Raw genomic sequence first — 18,226 nt, 5'->3', positions numbered from 1 at the left:
CTTACAAGGTTTTTGTGCGACTCGATGACATTGTGACGTTATTCCAAAGAAATGCATTTCTTGCTGATCTTGCTTATTCTTGTAACCTGACAACATTTTGACATGTAAAAACATTCAAATTGTATTCTTGATTTAACATCACGGGACAACTTTATGAAGAGTTTTTGGGAATAAGGTGATGACTTGATTTGTTTATTTCGGCATGTACATAATCAACATTCATTACAATTTAATTTTACATTATGACTTGTCAAAGAGGGAGGCGGGTTTAAGCAATTCAGTTTATCAAGTCCCGTCCCGATTACAACCAAGTTTTCACTTCCAGACACACAGTCTAAATTACTACATTGCGACCTATATATATATATATATATATATATATATATATATATATGAGAAACAAAAGAAAATCATAGATTTGACCAGTGTAACACGATTTGAATACAGCAATAACAAATAAATTTGAAAGTTTAAATAAAATGTCCCTACCGATGAATAAAACGGCATCGTCCCTACCGACGGGCGGCAGTTGCACCAACCGATCACGCAGCTAATCTATCCCATGCGGGCCTCCTCTAATTTGACCATTTTCTTATTGCGTTGAGACATTTCAAGACGAAGTGCTACCATCATGTGGCCACTCTGCTCTCAGCCCGCAGGTGTGCGAGAAGTTTGTCCAATGTCTGAAAATAGTCCTGTCGTCAAAGTTGACATTTAACTCCTGTTAAATTGTTTTTTTGTTGTAAGGAAATCCACCACTTGCTGTTTCACCGATCCATTTTCCACCATCGCTCTCATTTTGATAGCTAGGCTAGATCTTGAGCCCAGAGATGATCACATTTATTTTATATTTACTTTTTGTTTTTCGTCTGTGAGTGCATCATCACCATGCAGCTTTAGTAGACTTGGAAGTGAGCGGAGGTGGTCCCGTCCTTCCAGCATCGGAGGGTCTCCACGACGGTGGTGCGACACAGGGGGCACGCCCTCTCTCGGTCCAACCAGGAACTCAGACACTCCTCGCAGAAAATATGCTGGCGACAAACAGAAAGAGCGCCGTCACCATTGACCGGCAATTGGGACAAAAAGCGAGAGCGAGCCTCTCGGTGTACCTGGCACAGGAGGGCGACGGGCTCGCGGAAACGCGTCTGGCAAAGAGCGCACACATCGCCGGCCTCACTGCATCGCTGGCTGCCGGCGCGCACGCCGCAACTCTGCACGCAAAAAATTAAAATAACACCCCAAGGGTAATGCAACTAAAAAGCATCATGTTCTCTGTCATTTTTCTTGCGCAAAGCTTGGTTTGACAAGACTAAAAATGTAACAGCCTACCTGTAAAACCCGATGTAAAATAAATTGGCTAAGATTTTGCCGGTTCATTTTGTTTGTCACACGACAGGCAGATTATGTGAAATAATTTTTTCTGGAAAATATCTTTTTGAATGGAAGCTCACCTGAGGGCGGCAGAGCAGGACGGCAGCCTTGCGGAGGGTCGACGCTCGGCCGCAGATGTCAAGGGACTGCAGGTGACAGACAAAAGACAAGGCGGCAATCTTTGAGCTGGCTCACTTCAAGTCATGAATGCCACGAGGCACTTTTACTTCAAAAGTGGCACTTGAGAGTCAAGGAGTAACAAACTTTTGATCTCGCCATTTTACATTTCTCCACAAAATGATAGTACTAAATGTCTCTTAAAAAACGCTTGATAAAAACTCTTGAATCTTGTCCCATTTAGAGTCAGAAGGGAGCGCCACAAGATAAAAAAAAAATGATGGAAACAGTCATTGCCTGCATTACTTCACATAGCAAATGGCAAATTAATGTTGAACTTGAAAAGGGCTTGTGGCTGATTTTCTATTGGGGGGGGGGGGATTATCATATGCTTTTATGTTTTATGTTTGACTGTTTACATGACATTGTGGCGCGTCACCTCCGCTCCAGCTGCTCTCATCCTCCCGCGACACTCAAATACCACTATAACCCTCCAGAAGAAAAAAAAAAAAAAAAAAGCCAGGTCACGCCACTACCAGCCATTTCTGGTCCACTCCGCCCAGTGTCCTCCCCTCATTCTGGCGAACGAGCATGGAAAAAAACGCCTTGGTTGTATTTGTGTGATTCATTGGCCATGAGGCAAGCGCATAAAGTTATCACTGCCACTCACCGGCCAAGCGATTACATTTTGGGTTCTGACTCATCAATATTCCTGAGGAATTTGCCGCTTCATCGGTTGTAATCGTGACAGCTTCTGTTAAAGTCTATTTAAAGTCAATTCCATTTCTTTTACTAATGGAAACTTCTCCTTTCTGGGGAAATCCTTCCTGCGGATGTTGTGAGAGAACGATGACTGTTTCTGTGAATGTCTGCGTCCCAATTGAGACGTTGACGTGTTAAGACTCAGCACCATCATCATCTTTCTTTTATGGCTAATGAGCACCTTGCAGATGCCGTAGACGATCATGAGCGCGGCTCCTAAGAAGTAGCTGGCCGAGGGCTCTTCTCCCACGATGTACTTGTACCACAACTGGATGGGAACCAGGGCGCGAAACAGCTGACTCAGCTCCTCGATCAGCAGGTAGAACTTTCCCTGCGAGCAAATGTGCAAAAAACATTCAGGAACGTAAAATGAAAAAAAACATATATATATAACAACAACAGCGGCGCTCATGAATCGAGGAGCCGGCGGCACAAACTTGGCCTGCATCCGTCCCCTGTGCTTTTTTTGACACTGCAAGGGTAAATATCACGCTATTTGGGTCAGAAATGACAAATATGTAGTACAAGCGCATTGACTTGTAACTTAGGAAGAGGCCATGCATTCCCACACATGCCCTGAGTCATCATTCTCTACCAGCAGCCACAGGACGGAGTTCCCCAGAAAGGAGAACTTTTCATTCGAGCAGGTCAAAGCCAAAGAAACATTTAGACTGACTCAAAACATGGTATATTCCTCGTACATTGAGCATTCAAATTGACGCAAATATAAAGGTGCAGGACCCCTGGAAATGCTAAAAATGACCCAGAAATGGCTACTTTTACTCGTTAAACTCGTTTTCCTCTTTGGAATACTTAACCATGCTTCAGGTCAAACTAAGCCTGGAATACCACCGGCATTCTTATTCCTATTCAATTAATATGTAGACAAACTTAATTTGTGTATAAATATGAAAGTTGTAGGAAAGCCCTCGTGGCACGATCGAGTCGCCGTACGATGCAGCGGAAGAAGGTACAGAAGGAAGGAAGAAAATCTGGGCTGGCCGGGAAGGTTTCATGTCATAGAGCTTGAAGTATGTTAAGATGAAAAGTGTTCCCGGAAGACATTATCCTTTGTATTTTGACACAAATAAGAAGTTGAACTCTCACCCTGGACTTGAACGCCAAGAGGATGCCAGGTAGAACGAGGATGAAGCATTTCAGTCCAACGGTGACAAACTTGAGGACAAAGTCGGTGATGCCCACGGCCCACATGAGGTCAAAGAAGTCAAAAGTGTCCAGATTGGGCTTGGAAAACAGGAGGCTGGAACAGGACGTACACACGCATACCATTTTTTTTCCCCCCCTTTTACACTGCGCTCACATGTGAGAAGGTGACACGCGCAGCACCTGTGACAAACAATAATGCGAGCTCAACATAAAATACTCACAGGACAAAAACCAGACGGCAGCTCTGCTAAAAGAAACGACACATAAGATGGCTGAGGCGATAGAAAAAACAAATAAAAGATGAGCCTCATGAAAATGGCGGCTAAAGGCCACGCTGGCTGTCGCTGGCTACCTGTTGTAGAGCTCTTCTTGGCTGAAGGCGTAGTACACGTACGCCACGTTGCCGGAGAGAAACAGCGCCATCCACAGGGCCACCAGCACCGAGCGCTCCTCCTGAAACACGAGGGAGTGTTTGTCAAGCGCGAGCGCATGCAGTCCGTTGCATCAGAGCAGCATTTAGGAAAATCTGATTCGGACCTAGGCTGTTCCGCAGCAGTTTCATTTCAGAATACATTGCGCGATTACTGGATCAAATGGTGCAAATCGTCGGGCTTCTCAAAAATCAATGTTGTGAAATGTCACTCAGATGGAACAAAAAAAAAAACAAACGGCGCTTTCTGTTTGATTCAGGACACGTTGTCTCACCCGCAGCGACACCTGACGCTTGAAGGTGGCGTTGGCGTAAGCAAAGGTGCTGGCCATCCCCACGCAGACGGCAATACCTGGGGCACAAATGACACGCTCATCATCATCAGCGGCAGAGCCGAGCTTGAGCTGGAAGCAAAGTCAAGTGTGTGCTCGCGATCATGCTAAGTACAGAGGCTATGTGCTATCAGGCTAGATGATGCTAGGTGGGAGCAGTGGTGATTTATTGCATGATGGGAAGATGTGAAATGAAAAATATGAGTCAATTTTAGCTTGGGAAAAAAAAAAGTGAACATCTGAAAACATGTTTCATTCAAACTTTCAGGCTAATTAGATAAGAAGACACATTCAGCAGCTTTGGTAGAGGCCAGTGCGCAAGCAAGCATGGTTGCTCGTGTGCTAACAGCCCGGGGGGAGGATTGTTGTTTAAAATTAAATTCAAATCATTTAAGAATTTAAAAAATCTAGTTTGAGAAAGAAAAAAAAAAACATTTGTAACAGGATGAACAATTACCGAGCTTATGCTGAAAGCAGACTTTGGCCAGCAGGATGAGGATGAACGGGAAGCCCCTCTGCAGCCATGTCACCATCGCCTTCAGCTCAGAGAAGGCTGGAGCCGGGGCGGCCGGGTCCTCCGGGCCCGCCTCTTCTCGGGGGCCACGGTGGTGCCTCTCTGAGCCTGCCGCCGCTGCCGCCACCGCCGTGGCCTGTTGCAGGAGTGAGGGGGTCCCGTGCTGCAGCGACGGTGGCTGGTGAAAATGGTGGTGAGGAGGGTGAGGCAGGAAGGCTCGGCCCTCGGGGCGATGAGGGCCGCCTGCTTCCCGGGACGACGCTGTCATCTGCACAAAGACGTCCGGGGGCGAGCCCAGCACTAAGCCGGCCGCCTGGAACTGGGCAGTGGAGACTGCGGCCGACGGGATGCCTGCCAGGCCCGAAAACATCTGCTGGGGCAACGCGGGCGAATCGGGTTTCAGGCAGTCGAACGCGCCGCCTTCATCCAGACTGCTCTCGGATCCCTGGGTTTGGCTACGGTTCCTAAACGAGAAAACCAAAATTCAGACTCAGGAGCTATGGCGTTTTCCCACTAGATTGCACCTGTTCACATGATTGTTCTCTTGATGATAAAACCTTATTCTGAAACTCACACCTGTGTCTATAAACCCAAATCAGGCTAACTCCTAGACAAGAAATAGGATGTCTTGAATCCTTGGCAGAGGTCTAACCTCTCTGCACTCTTGTTTGATGAACAACATGGAGTAGAGTCAATTGTTCATGCGCTCGCCTTTCAGAGGACATGCCATCCGTGTTGCTGCTGTGTCTCCTCTGCATGGCACGGCGCTCATCAACACACGAAGCTGCCCTAAGGACACCAACACACGGGCTAACGTTGTACATACTCACGTTTACGGTGCGTTTTCCTTTTTAAACAAGACGTTTAATGTAGAATTTACCTTAACCTCATCAACGAGTCCTCCTAGGGTGAATTTCATTTTTAATTTCAAGTGCGCTAGCTTGTTACTTCGCTAGCAAGCTTGCCCTAATTTTTAGCCAACAACCTCCGGGGTGACATCATCACCTCGCGTCTCATTGACCAATCGCATTTAACGTTAATGTTCGCCGCCTCCGTGTCCGGAAGTTGCTTAGCAAATGCCGGTTGCGTCAACAAATGTTACTTCCCTGTTTGGTAGACGGCGTGACAGTTTTCTGTTTGTTTTTCATCATATTTGTTTCTGATTTGCATCGCGTTGTTCTCGCTTCCTCGAATGCAAATTGAAATGACTTCGGTGCCTCCGTCATTGCGTTGTCACCCATCGACCAATCGCATTTCGACGTTCATATTCACGCCGCTTCAGCTTGTTTTGCTAACGCCAGCGGCTAAACACCGATCATCTCGAGATAAATAACTTCGTTTTTACTGCGCTCTACGTACTATTTAGTCGTTTTTCATCCCGCCCCTCAATTGATATTGTCCTCGGTTACGGGTTTGCACATGCTTTTCACCAAGCTACCTACCGATTTAAGCGATCAAGCTCAAGCAGGCCTGCGATTGAACATTAACATTATAATGCAAAATGGGTTAAAATGCCGATGACGCGGAACTTTCTCTTTGTAAATTCATCAGCCTTGTGTGTGTGTCTTGTCGGGAGCTTCACACAAACGCGCTCGCATCGAATCGTGCGCATTTAAGGACAGGCGGTTGGATGTTTGTGGACCACGTCGAGCCATGATGGTGCTCCGGCGGCTCTTAAGGAAACGCTGGGTGCTGGGAATCGTCTTCGGATTGTCGCTCATCTACTTTCTTACCAGCACGTTGAAACAGGTGCAGCAACGACACGCAAACTTAAAAATACGTGAAAACTAGTGGTCGTCCTTTAGCTTAATGTGTTGAGTCGAAGGACGCCTGCTGATGACTGGGGAACATTTTTTTTTTTTTGTCGTGCAAATGTAAAATATGTCCACTGTGTGTGCGTGCAGGAGGAGCGAATCACAGGGGACCGCGCCCTTCTGGAAGTGAGAGACACCGAGCGTCGCATCCCCTGGAAGGTGCGCTTCAATCTGGGAAACAGCAGTCGACAGATAGGCCGCTGCCGCAACTCCATCCAGGGAAAAACACTGCTCACCGACGAGCTGGGTGAGTTGTCGTGGTGATTCCCCGCCCCATCAATAAAGGCAAGAGGTGTGAAAACCTTCGGTGTCTCCTTGCCAAGGTTACGTGTGTGAGCGCAAAGACCTGCTGGTGAACGGCTGCTGCAACGTCAAGGCGCCGCGCAGCCGCCAGCACGTCTGCAAAAGCTGCCTGGCCGACGGCTGCTGTAGCGTATACGAATACTGCGTGTCCTGCTGCCTCCGGCCGGACAAGGTGAGTATTCGTTAAACGGCGGCGCGACACCTTACGGCACCTTGTCAGATGTCGAACCGAATGCGCATCTTGAGCGGCTGCGCTTTGTCTTTCAGCAAGCCCACCTGGAGCGCTTCCTGAGCCGCGCCGCCCAGGGCTTCCAAAACCTCTTCACCGCCGTGGAGGACCTCTTTGAGCTTTGCCTGGCCAAGTGTCGCACTTCTTCGCAAGTACGGCCGTCTTTTTCTTGCTCTCGTCAGCCCGCGCCCAAGTCGCTTAAACGGAAGGTGCGGCTTTTCAGAGCCGAGCTCTTCCGATGTATCGTTACGATGGAATTTTTGGTCGGGTATACACGAGAGCTGTTCGAGACTCAACTTGAAATGTTACTTTCTCATCTTGTCTGCCAGATGGCATCCAAACGCAACATGAGTCTCAGGTTGCACGGGTACATTTTCGAGATGGGAACCAGTCTAATTGTTTGGCGCGTTCAAGTTTTTATTTCCGCAAAAATTAACAGCGTTAAAAAAGGGCATTTTGCACAAGGTGCTCAGTAAATCGGGCATTTATTGCTCTTTACTTTTCATCACCAAAGGGAAAAAGTTCAGCTGACTTTTCCCAAAACAATCGGGTGCTCGTCTGTACACGTTTCTGCAACATGCTGCTTTTGCCACAAGGCGCACTTATCGATTTCACAAGCACCCCCCCCCACCAAATCCGTATAGATAGATAGATACTTTATTGAAGTTTAAATCAAGTTTGCGGCGTATTCAAGGACAAACAATTTCATAAGAGTTAAATGCCGCCGAGTTTTAATTCGCCAAACTGTGTTTGTGGCTCCCGCAGAGCGTCCAGCACGAGAACACGTACCGGAACCCCCAAGCCAAGTTCTGCTACGGCGAAAGTCCACCGGAGCTCCTTCCCATCTAAACGCCAGCGCCAAGCACAACAAGAAAGACTGGTGTCGCCTTTTCAGCCGCCAAGCGCAGCGACAACAAATGCATGCTTCCTTACGTTATACACGACGGAAGTGGTCAGCTCCCGTTTGTGCGACGGAATGGCTGCATTGCCTGCCCCAAGCACGCGATGGCCGGCTTACGCATGTCGTCCACGCCGACTGGGCAAGCCAGGGGCATTTGGGGCCTTGTTGAAGGGAACACCCTGACCATTGGAATTTTGGGGGAAACATAGTTCAACAGCTTGGTGCAAATGAAAGGAGTGGGCTTTTAGGGAGAGAACTTTAGTAGAAATAAGTCAGTTTAAAGGAAATAAATGGGTGAGTTTGACAAAAGGCTAAAGAAAAAAAAAAGGTTGAGTTTTGACAATCTGTTTTTTTAAAAAAAATTGATTTACAACAATTTTATTTCAGTGTTTTTGCTCACTAGGGTCATCTCTGAACTTTGGCCACATGTTTTTATGTTTTTCTGGTATTTATCATTTGTATTTTTACATCGTGCTATATTTAGTGACGAGTAGGCCTACTGTTCAATTTAAGCAAAGTTTGTAACATATAAGGTCAAAAAACAAGAAAAATATTGAAAAAAAAGTAAAGCAAAGCATTCCTTCATTCCCTCTGCCGTCAGACTTTACTTGGCACCTGATAAAATGAAGGTGTTTCATCTCTACTAGCGGCACTTGTGTTTGTCCTTGTCTGTTATTTACCCTTTTTTCAAATTTTGGCACTTGTTTTATTCTTGCACTCGTATTATTCTTGCACCCATATGAGCTGCTGTGACAAGTGAATTTCCCTGCTGTGGGATGAATAAAGTTCTATCATCATCCAAGGAAAGATGTTAGCTAAAAATTGTCACTGTAAATAATAAAGTTCTTGATCATGTGCATACATATAAATAGTGCATTATTACAAATTAAATACAACAAATTAATGTCACCAGTTTGACATGCAGAGAAGCCATTTCAACCCTCCATCCAACAAAAGCCTGACCTGCAAAAATTGGGACCATCAAGTGTACACAGATGAAAATTTCGTTCCCAACAATGACATCCATTGCATTCTAGATACTGTCAAACTACATACGATTGCTTTAACATATGAATTTTTCAACATACGATCTGAACTTTTATACAAGACTATTTATAAACGAATTTACAGTGTACTCTTATGGAAATATTTGATCCAACATACGACTATTTCAACATTCGAAGTAGGTTCCGATCAAATGGTTTCCAAGCAAAATGGCAGACTTATTGCGTGTGCTTCTACCTACCAAATTGGAGTACGACACAATATTAATAAAAATAATTGCTAAAGTGCCAGACCGTGTTACAACGGTGACTGGTGCCGTCCGGTCCTGCGGACGGTGGATGTTGTAAGGTTGTGTTGTTACACTACCAAACAGCCGCGCGACCGACCGACCGACCGACGACATTTACATGAGAAACAGCAAAGAAATGGTCATTTAGAAACGCTGCGCTTTAATTTAAAACAATAAATAGAGCAATAACAACACATTAAATAATCTTCATAATGAACAGTGACAAGATTGACCTCATCAGAGGAAAGTGCAAAAGGTTTTACGGACTGGACCGGATCCAACTACGCCTGCGGGGCTGTGGCGGAGATCTGCTACCCGCAGTACCCTGCGACAAGTCTTTGGGCCGTGGACCGAGGAAGACTTGTTGAGGGCAAATTAGGTTCTCGTAGCAAAGCAACATGTGCAAAGGCGTCAGGCTACCTTCTGGATCCGCATTCTCACATTTATTGCCATCAAATCAGTTTTTTCCCCACAACCTCAACAGATGACCGATTTTGGCTTCATTTTGTTGTTCCGCAGCTTCATCAGACCATTTGGCTGGGCCAGGCAATTGGACAGTTCCTGGATGAATGGATCCGGATCAGCAGACTCGCCTCCACTTTTCCCCACGGCCTGACCAAAACTCTTGACGAGCAGCTGCACCACCTACTACATCACCGTCCGGGAAAGGTCGAAAGGAATGTTTTGAACCGGCTAACCTCTGCACCCTCAGCATTTTTTTGTCTGGCTACCTTTTGGCGCCAGAGCCTGGTCAAAGCTCTGCATCCTAATGACAGTTTTGCCTTCAGGCACGCCAGGTGGTCAGTGTCAGTTCTGGACCCAATCAGGTTTTCTCCCACAAGCGGAGCATAGCGCGATAATCAGCACGAGAAGCGATCCCGGGACATCCTCCGGCTGGATTTCGGGCCCCGACAGTTCTTCACTCTGTCTCATCGATGTGATTGTCACACGGTACCTGCATCACCTTCAGGACCCTGTTGACATCTGCCACCCAGTTTTTCAGGCCTGCAATGACTTTCCAACCATAGGACTTCTTGGCCCAACCGTGATTGTGGGTCTCGTGTGGAGGCTCCGCTGTCGCCAGCTCCACCTCCGGCTGGACTTGGCGGGCCAATTTCATCAATATGGCGCTTGAGAACATAAGATTCCCCTTGACTTGGTCGAGTGGCTCGCCGACGTTCCTGGGGTTGCCCCAGTTTTCCTTCTGGTACTTTTCCACCTTGGCGAGATGCAGTTGGAACAGCACGTTCTTGGCGTAGATATCCTGAAGTAGCTCCAAGAAGTTGGAGCCCCTCACGGCGTAGTCGGGGACATTCGGAGGCTCGCCGCTCAGGCCGTGGAAGACCATCTGTGGGGGGGGGGGGGGCAGAAGGATGAGGGCACGTTCCCTGATAGCCAAACGACCCAAAGCACGACCCAAAGCTTCTTTGTAGCCTTTGTAAAAGTCAGGGAACACGCGTCGATAGTGTCCGAGGCTTTCTAGTCGAGAAAACGAGGATAGCAAAACAACACATCCATTGTCGGGGTGTCCAGACACTGAGCGCACTTACGTATTCGTCGAGCAGGTGTGCAGTTTGGGCGCCGAGCGTGTTGACGATGTTGATAAGGGTTGAAAGGTCGTCTTGGCAAGAGATGTCGGCCAGTGGCGCCGGGCGACATTCCGGCACCAACAACGCAACCAACAGCGCTGAGCACAAAAGGACAAATTTAGGACTTGAGTCCGGTGCCCAAACTGGGAAAGCACAGAGCAACTTGCAATGCACAGACAGTCCAAGTTATTTAATCAAAAGACGAACAGTAAAGAGATCGGGGGAAAAGAGAGAATTGTGAAACACTGTGAAAAGTCGCTTTGGAGTCTCCGATTTGGGCCAAGTAATTCAACGAGCGGCCGGATTTAGCAAAAAACGGACAGAAACAATCAATGGCTTAGCCTGGCTGCTGTCGCTCTTGAAAACAATTTCACGTGAGGCCCCTCACACAATTTTTCAAAATATCCCCACAAAAAAGCATTTTGAAAATAATTTTGGTGTACAAATCCTGTCGGATAAAACACGATTATTAAGAAACGGAATTACTGTGCAAATTTCAAGTCCTTCAGCAATGTTTGAATGAACTTGAGTTGTGCAAAGCAGAAAAAGGCAAAAGCCAATAAAATGACGATGAATATTACCGAAGTGCAGCAGTCTTTTCAGCGCAGAGGCCATGGCGGATCTCCTTTATGTTGCTTCTCACTTGCGCCGTGTGTCTTTTTATTACCGAGCATCCTCATACCTTCATCATCACCGGCATCATCATCAACTCCCACAACTGACACATATGGAAAAGTTCAGCCTTGCAACACGTGTCAAGCGTCCGTTTGACTGACACATCAGCGACGTCCGCCCGCCCGCCCTCCCTCGCAGCACCAAAATTCACACGCAAATCTAAAAATACGCCCAGCGCCCCAAACAAAACACTGCGTCACTTTTTCTTTGGCTTTTTTTGTGACGTCATCACAGATGAGCAGCGGCAACGGCCAAAGTGCAAGTCATGCTCATCTTTGAGAAATTTTTAACACTCTTGAGAAGTGGGGGGGGGGGGAAAGAAGAAGCTTTCAAATTTCCAAACATTATATTTTCATGAGCATGATATTGCGCAACAGTCCAGCGAATACAAAAGTATCCGAAGTGATATTCACTCAAGTCAAACGTTTGTGCAAGTTATTGACCCGTTACAGGTGTTGTTGTTTCTTGAATTTTGCTTCTTTCCAAAATGCTGACCCATAAAGAAGACACATTGTTGCCTCAGGTGTTGAGGAAAAAACTGAGAAAAATGCTTGTGGCATCAGGAGGTCAGGGCTCAGCTGGTGGTCAGGTCCATCCGCTGCTTGTGCAGCACGTCGCTTACACGAGCAATGTCCTCTTCGGGAACCTCAAACACACACACACACACACACACACATGATGATTTCATTTTGTTTTTGGCTCAAAACCAGATGCACATTTGATGGCTTTGAAAGAGCCTGGCTTTGTTGTTTCCAGAAAGAAAAATAATTTTCTACTTTTGAAACACCTGTCTTCACATCCTAGCCATAAAGCCTTCACCTCACTTGAGATTTTAATTTCAAACCCTGACCCCGTCTTGAAAGTCCAATCCTTGGTCAGCTAGCTTGAAACCTTTTTGATCCCATCCAACAAAAAGTGCGAGGATTTTACTTCTTTCAAACACAACAACCAATCGGCAAAAGTGGGCCGAATTTGTTTGAATGGCATTTTCTCTGTTTTGTTGTAATGTGTCAATAGGTGAAAAAAATGGGAATGATTTTTATGTGTTATTGTGTAAAAAAAAAAAAAAAAGGCCAACTTTCAAAAGAGCTAATATCAGCTCATGCTTCACTACTCAGTTCAAAACCATACCCCACGAACGTGTGCGGAAACACAGCCAAACAGAGTCAAAGGTCACACCACTTTACTCTTTCAATTCAGTGGAAGTGAAAAAATACACTTGACTAATCCCTCAATTGGTCTCCTTCGCTTGTATTTGACTTGTAATCGTGGATGACGAGATAACGTGACTCACGTTCGCTCGTCTATTATTTCCTTTTTGTCTTTTGGGAAGCACACGGTGAGGGACAACCTCAACTTTCTTTAACCGCAGCCGTTGCGACACATGGGATACCGCAGCGGCTTCCGCGGGGGGTGTGGGAAGGTTTAAAAAAAAAAAATAGAGGTGGGGTTGCGGGGCTAGGTCATCACTTGTGTGCATGACAGTTTGCTATACACGCTAAGATTAGCCAACTCTGCGGTAAAACTACACACGACAGCCCGTCATTGCGCCGCTCACCTCTTGCGATACTCGCTTAGCTCCACAAAAACAGAACAAGCGATGTTGCATCGACATTACACGCGGCAGAAAAAAACTAAACACAAATGTTTTGGGCGAACAACTTCCCAACATAAACGTCAAAGACAGCTGAGCATTTTCTTTCCGCTTGTCACCGGCAGGTGAGTCAATGGTGCGAAAACGCGACCGCTTTACTCACAGATGACAAAGCGGAAGGAATCCTTAAATAAAAGAGTGAGCTGGATTTGTGAGTCAAATGGAATGAGGATTGGTCACCAGGTGTCCACTCACCAAAGCATGGTCGAAACTGAAGGTGCTGATGTAGTAGGCGGAGATGTCGCAGTCGGCCAGCGGCTGTGAGATCTGGGCCACGATGCCGCACTCGTCTGAAAGCAGCCACAACGACGCGTCTCGGGGGGGGGCATGTGGAGACCGGGGCAAGAGAGCGGTCACTCACCAAAGCCGAGGGGTTGTCCTCCGATTCGCACCATTCGCCACAGTTCCCCGGACGAGCTGGTGAAGAGGAGGTCGGCGGGGAAACTGGGGCATCCAAGAATCGTTTTGAGTCGAGTGGGCAAAGATCAAAGAGCTTTTGGAAACATCTAAGACAACTTTTCGACCTTGAGGCGCACAGCGCAGTGTCAAAGACACTGTCGTCAATGAACTAAGCAGCGGCTTTTGTCCTTGACATCACGACCATGGTGCTTACCGTCTTTGAGTGTCCGTGTCCATGACGAGCGAGACGTAACCGTCAATCAGGGAGAAGGAGAAAAACTTGATCTGCTCCAAGCCTGAGCCAGGAGACGGCACCTCGTCTTTTTTGGGGCTAGGCAAAGACAAACATGGCTTGGTAACCTGCCACCAAATTTGTTGACCACGTTCACTTTGCAACATGAAAAACGTTTCCTGGACTAAACCTTGAAAAGACACGTCTTTGGCAGTTGTACTTAGCAACATGCAACTTGAAGCTAACACGAGTAGAGTCTTATTTAAAAAAATAAATCTCTGCCATTTTGGTTTCAAGCAAGCACCGGGCTCAAAAATTTGCAAATTTTAAATATATGATATATTTTATATGATAGCTGGATTTTTTTTAAAATTATAATCTAACCCTACAAGACCCACAAAAAAGGTCTCCAGTTGCCCTGTCATCAAAGACATAGAAAGTCCAACTATGATCCGTTTTTCAAAAATTAGAGGAATGCCCCGTGCTACAGTGCCACCTTGTCTTGCAACCACAGCACTGCAGCCCATCTGTCTGACCTGCCAGAGTAGAAGAGCACGTCGATGAGCGTGGTGGCGATGGAGGGCAGCGTGTCGGGGTCCAGGGACATGACGCAGAAGCGGTTCTGAGGAATGAGCACCGGCTGAAGACCGGCCTGCGTGGCTGCAAGCAAAGGAGGACGCGCTCACGTGCTTTCCGTTGGAATATTCATTGATGACATAACCACTCGAAAGCTGCATCATCAAGCAAACTTGAGGGAGCATTCCATCGTGTGCTTTTGTCTTTATATTTGCAACTTAAAAAAAAAATGGACGAAAGCAAGTCGGTTTGGCATACAGACTCACCTTGTTTAGCGTTCTTGTGCGGGCCGTCGGCGATGTCGCGGCCGCGGATGAGGAGCGACTCTCCTCCAACTTCGCGGAAGATGTTGAACTCCACCTCCAGAGTGGCCACCACCACCGGCAGGTCCTTCTCTCGCACCTGAAACCCATTTGATCTTTCAATAACGATATCTTCCTTCCTTTTATAACTGTGACATTTTTTCACACAAAGAATTGTTTTCTCTACAATACAACTCTCTGCAAAAGACTTGCATATAAAAAACACTTTTGAAAACCAATCAAAAGTAAATTCCTCTTTGGTACTAGGTGATGCTTTTCCCATCCGATATTTGAATGCTTGGATAAAAAGAGATTTGTTTGTTTTGTTTTTTTGCCCAAAGGATTTCACGCCCTGCCCTTTGTCGTGGTCCCATGCCGGTTTGGAGGCACAAAAGTGCGGACTGACCAGGACAAAGTCGGTCTGGTAGGTGGACAGCATGAAGACGGAGACGTGGCGGCGGGCCAGCGGCGCGATGACCGACTCGGCAATCTTGGTGACGCCCGGCGCCTGTGAGCCGGGCGAGGCGGCGACGGCGTCGGAGAGCACGTTGAGCGGCAGCCACACCGAGCCCTCTGCCTGCAGATGCGACGAGGCCTCCAGCTCTGCCGCCAAAGGCATCAGTCAACAGTTGCCATTGAAATGCACATCTCATCACTCCTCACCAGAGGGATCCAAAACACATCGAGGAGATCCACACATAGGCACACAATGGCAATACTGACGTGCGCATTTCAATGAGGAACGGATCGTAATTAAAAAGGGGTTTCCCAATCTGGTTTGTTAATTAATGGAATAAACAATATTCAAGAGAACCATTCAAATGACGCGTAGCAGCAATAAAGCCAATAATATGACTGCGCCCGTTGATTGGAATACACAAGCTAAAAGTGAAGTGTTGCGGGGCCTTTTTCGGTCTACCTTTGAAGCCCTCCTCATCCAACAAGACCGTGTAGTTCTCGGGGGTCTCCGTCATACTGAAGAACTTGCATCTGAAAGCAGGATTTGGGATTTTCTTTCAATGTAAATGACAATTAAAATACACAGTGTAGGCGCACACAAGCACACACACACTTCTGTGACGATTATCAAATGGCAAAAATCAGAAACTAGTAAAACTGTTCAAATATTTTATAAGGACGAATGGTAACAAAAATGTCAAGAAATATTTCTATTTGTTTTTAAGTGATGACAATTTGCTATTTTAGTTTTGACATATGAAGCTTAATTTGCTTTCATGGGCCACATCGGGCCCTGGGGCCTTGAGTTTGACATAATGCGCTGGGTGTTCACTCCAAACCAACAAACTTGACAGCCAAGAATCCCAAATAAACATAAACATTGTAAAATGGACAGACTCTTTTTCTGTAGGATTAAAAAGCAGGATGGAAAATGTCACATTCAATCAACAGCAGAAAAACGAGACTGAGCTTGAAATATTTCCTGTTTTGCTCTCCTTCCTTAAAATTACAGTCAAGTTTAATAGTGTGCCACTATCTAGTGGCCAACAGTTGAATTACATAACTTTACTGGAACCTGTGATCAGAAAGAAAAAATATGAAGCCTAAAAGATTCCATGAAACAAATTTGTCCAACTGTGAACCGCCAGGCTGCGACTGTGTGAGGCTCAACTATACTTTAAAATCCGATGCAAAACGATTGCTGATAAAAGCGGGAGAAAAGTGAATAATGCTGACGGCCGACTGGCCTACCGAGCTGAGGGGATATCCACCAATTGTTGTAGGCTTTGACGCTGGAAACAGCGAAAAAAAAAACATTCGTGTGGCCTCAATTGTTTTGGGAGGTGGGGGGTCTCTCTGCGAGCCCCACCCTGCTATTCTCGCGCTGCCCGACCAACCGAGGGACTGCTGACTCGGCCGCATTTTTCTTTCGTCGGCTTATGGACCAACATAAGATTGACTTTGTTGTTCCTCTTCTATCGGTGTCTACTTTATATGCATGTATATTACCACTTATATTCATTTATTTTGATTTACTGTTTTTACCGTCTTTGTAGTTGTATAATTGGTATATTTAAAGCACTTTGTTAGAGCTGCAGTTATTGTGAAATGCGCTCCATAAACAAAGTTATCAGTCAATAATACCTCAAAAATGTGCAAAAAAAAAAAGACTTTGTGAATATGAAATCTCCGTAAGAGAAATAAAAGCCCAACAAAATTGCAAATGTGTACAGGACAAGTAATAGCCGTGGAGCCTTCACTAACGAATAAGCGGTTCTGATTGGCGCATCAATTGCTTAATGCCCACGACAGCCAATAGGAGTCGGTGGGCGTGGCCTCAACGACGAGCAGATGTGCAACCTGCTGAAACTGCTGCAATCGCAACCACTAAGTAGTAGGAAACGTAAACCTCCCCAAACATCAAGGCGGGAGAAACAAATAAGGCTATTAGGATCGTCAAGAACGTCAAGTGGATCCACCAAAGTTTATCTTGGTTGGGAAAACATGCCTCGAAACTCCAACTAAAGCTGACCATCAATCGCGTGCGACTGTACAGCAATGAGCGGAAGGTGGGTGAGAATACGATTTCCCCAGCGCAGGCCACCGTTGCTCTCGCCTCGACGTTGCCTCAGCAAAACAGCAGATGTCATCACACGCATTGCATTCTTAGATGGCGGTGCCAGTGGCCTCTGACCTGGTGCATCAAGCCAAACTGGTCCATTTGTCGACATGACGCGTTGAAGGCGTCGCCAAATATGCAAAATGACGTAATTTCTCAACGAGCCCCCCGTTTACCGTGTCCGGCGGCGGAGGAAGATTAGCTTGATGAGTGGGTGCGTGAAGTGCGACAAGCCGCTCTTGTTGATGCTGGTGACCCGCAGCCGGTGGTCCAGAATGTGCAGCTCCATGTCCAAACGAGAATCAGCCACAACTACTCAACGCACACCACTGAGGACCAAAAACATCCGAGAAGCCCAGCCCCGCACAACTCCTTCATATTCAAATGAGTAAAACAGCACACGTGCCCCGTTCTCCGATTCTTAAAGCGACAGCGTAGCGATTTGCGAAATTGCAGATTCGTGTAAAAAAAAAAAAAAATAAGAAGAAAAAGATCAGTACCCAAGAAAGGGCCGCCAGAAGCTTTAACTCCTGTTGTAAAGCAAAAAAAACAGACTATACGCTATGTCCGTTTTGATGATTTGGTCAAATCTGACCTGACGCATCATGTTGCCGCTATAATGCTGCTCGCTTGCCGTAGAAAGAAGCGAAGCTTCCGGCAGCCATATTGCATTGCCACACCCGCTAAGAACGCTGAATTGAAAAGATTGATTCCTCTGCTATGTTTTCATTTATGTGTTGTCTATGCGGCTGGCTGGATAAATAAATAAAGGCGTGGTGCTTGTACCAATAAGTCGAAGAAGAAAATAATGCGATCGTCAATTTTCTCTCTGCGACTGGCACACAAAGATGAGTCTTGGACATCAAGATTAGGAGCATGTGCACAGACACACGCTGGTCACTTTATTAGGTACACCTTGATACATACAGCCAACAAAAGAGGCTCTTGGAAAATATTTTGATGTCGCAACTTGTTCTTGTGGCCATT

The 18,226-nt window shown here is 46.4% G+C and overlaps 4 protein-coding genes and 2 long non-coding RNA genes across 8 annotated transcripts; 3 read left to right on the top strand and 3 right to left on the bottom strand.

Moving 5' to 3' along the window:
- The first annotated feature begins 95 nt into the window (after window positions 1-95).
- LOC148397700 (uncharacterized) lies at window positions 96-1,366 on the top strand. The gene is made up of 2 exons (XR_015858587.1): window positions 96-175; window positions 877-1,366. It is a non-coding gene; the product is annotated as an uncharacterized LOC148397700 (long non-coding RNA).
- rnft2 (ring finger protein, transmembrane 2) lies at window positions 172-5,985 on the bottom strand. 2 transcript variants are annotated; one of them, XM_088376031.1, is made up of 10 exons: window positions 5,574-5,985; window positions 5,405-5,482; window positions 4,637-5,157; window positions 4,123-4,199; window positions 3,770-3,870; window positions 3,358-3,511; window positions 2,432-2,581; window positions 1,452-1,517; window positions 1,110-1,211; window positions 172-1,031 (listed from the first exon to the last, which is right to left on the bottom strand). In XM_088376031.1, the coding sequence occupies exons 1-10, from the start codon at window positions 5,582-5,584 to the stop codon at window positions 897-899; spliced, it is 1,395 nt and encodes a 464-aa protein (XP_088232157.1). In that variant the 5' UTR covers window positions 5,585-5,985; the 3' UTR covers window positions 172-896. The 2 variants fall into 2 exon arrangements, with proteins under 2 accessions (XP_088232157.1, XP_088232158.1); XM_088376032.1 differs by having other exon boundaries at window positions 5,346-5,482; window positions 5,574-5,984.
- On the top strand, window positions 5,747-8,747 carry spring1 (SREBF pathway regulator in golgi 1). The gene is made up of 5 exons (XM_088376037.1): window positions 5,747-6,442; window positions 6,598-6,754; window positions 6,831-6,982; window positions 7,078-7,191; window positions 7,805-8,747. The coding sequence occupies exons 1-5, from the start codon at window positions 6,347-6,349 to the stop codon at window positions 7,886-7,888; spliced, it is 603 nt and encodes a 200-aa protein (XP_088232163.1). The 5' UTR covers window positions 5,747-6,346; the 3' UTR covers window positions 7,889-8,747.
- Window positions 8,748-9,703: 956 nt separating this feature from the next.
- Window positions 9,704-11,604, bottom strand: LOC148397697 (uncharacterized). The gene is made up of 3 exons (XM_088376503.1): window positions 11,405-11,604; window positions 10,785-10,921; window positions 9,704-10,582 (listed from the first exon to the last, which is right to left on the bottom strand). Exons 1-3 carry the CDS (start codon window positions 11,436-11,438, stop codon window positions 10,154-10,156), a joined length of 600 nt encoding a protein of 199 aa, XP_088232629.1. The 5' UTR covers window positions 11,439-11,604; the 3' UTR covers window positions 9,704-10,153.
- Window positions 11,605-11,825: 221 nt separating this feature from the next.
- On the bottom strand, window positions 11,826-17,646 carry castor1 (cytosolic arginine sensor for mTORC1 subunit 1). 2 transcript variants are annotated; one of them, XM_088376490.1, is made up of 9 exons: window positions 17,416-17,646; window positions 15,581-15,651; window positions 15,068-15,264; window positions 14,626-14,761; window positions 14,320-14,443; window positions 13,766-13,882; window positions 13,514-13,596; window positions 13,348-13,442; window positions 11,826-12,144 (listed from the first exon to the last, which is right to left on the bottom strand). In XM_088376490.1, the coding sequence occupies exons 1-9, from the start codon at window positions 17,526-17,528 to the stop codon at window positions 12,073-12,075; spliced, it is 1,008 nt and encodes a 335-aa protein (XP_088232616.1). In that variant the 5' UTR covers window positions 17,529-17,646; the 3' UTR covers window positions 11,826-12,072. The 2 variants fall into 2 exon arrangements, with proteins under 2 accessions (XP_088232616.1, XP_088232617.1); XM_088376491.1 differs by lacking the exon at window positions 17,416-17,646 and adding an exon at window positions 17,315-17,365.
- Window positions 16,958-17,582, top strand: LOC148397696 (uncharacterized). The gene is made up of 2 exons (XR_015858653.1): window positions 16,958-17,189; window positions 17,291-17,582. It is a non-coding gene; the product is annotated as an uncharacterized LOC148397696 (long non-coding RNA).
- Window positions 17,647-18,226: the final 580 nt, after the last annotated feature.

Source organism: Syngnathus floridae, chromosome 5, assembly GCF_059516105.1.
Source record: "Syngnathus floridae isolate MCC-2025c chromosome 5, RoL_Sflo_1.0, whole genome shotgun sequence".
NCBI classification, from domain to species: Eukaryota; Metazoa; Chordata; class Actinopteri; order Syngnathiformes; family Syngnathidae; genus Syngnathus; species Syngnathus floridae.
This window is presented reverse-complemented; position numbering and strand designations above follow the sequence as displayed.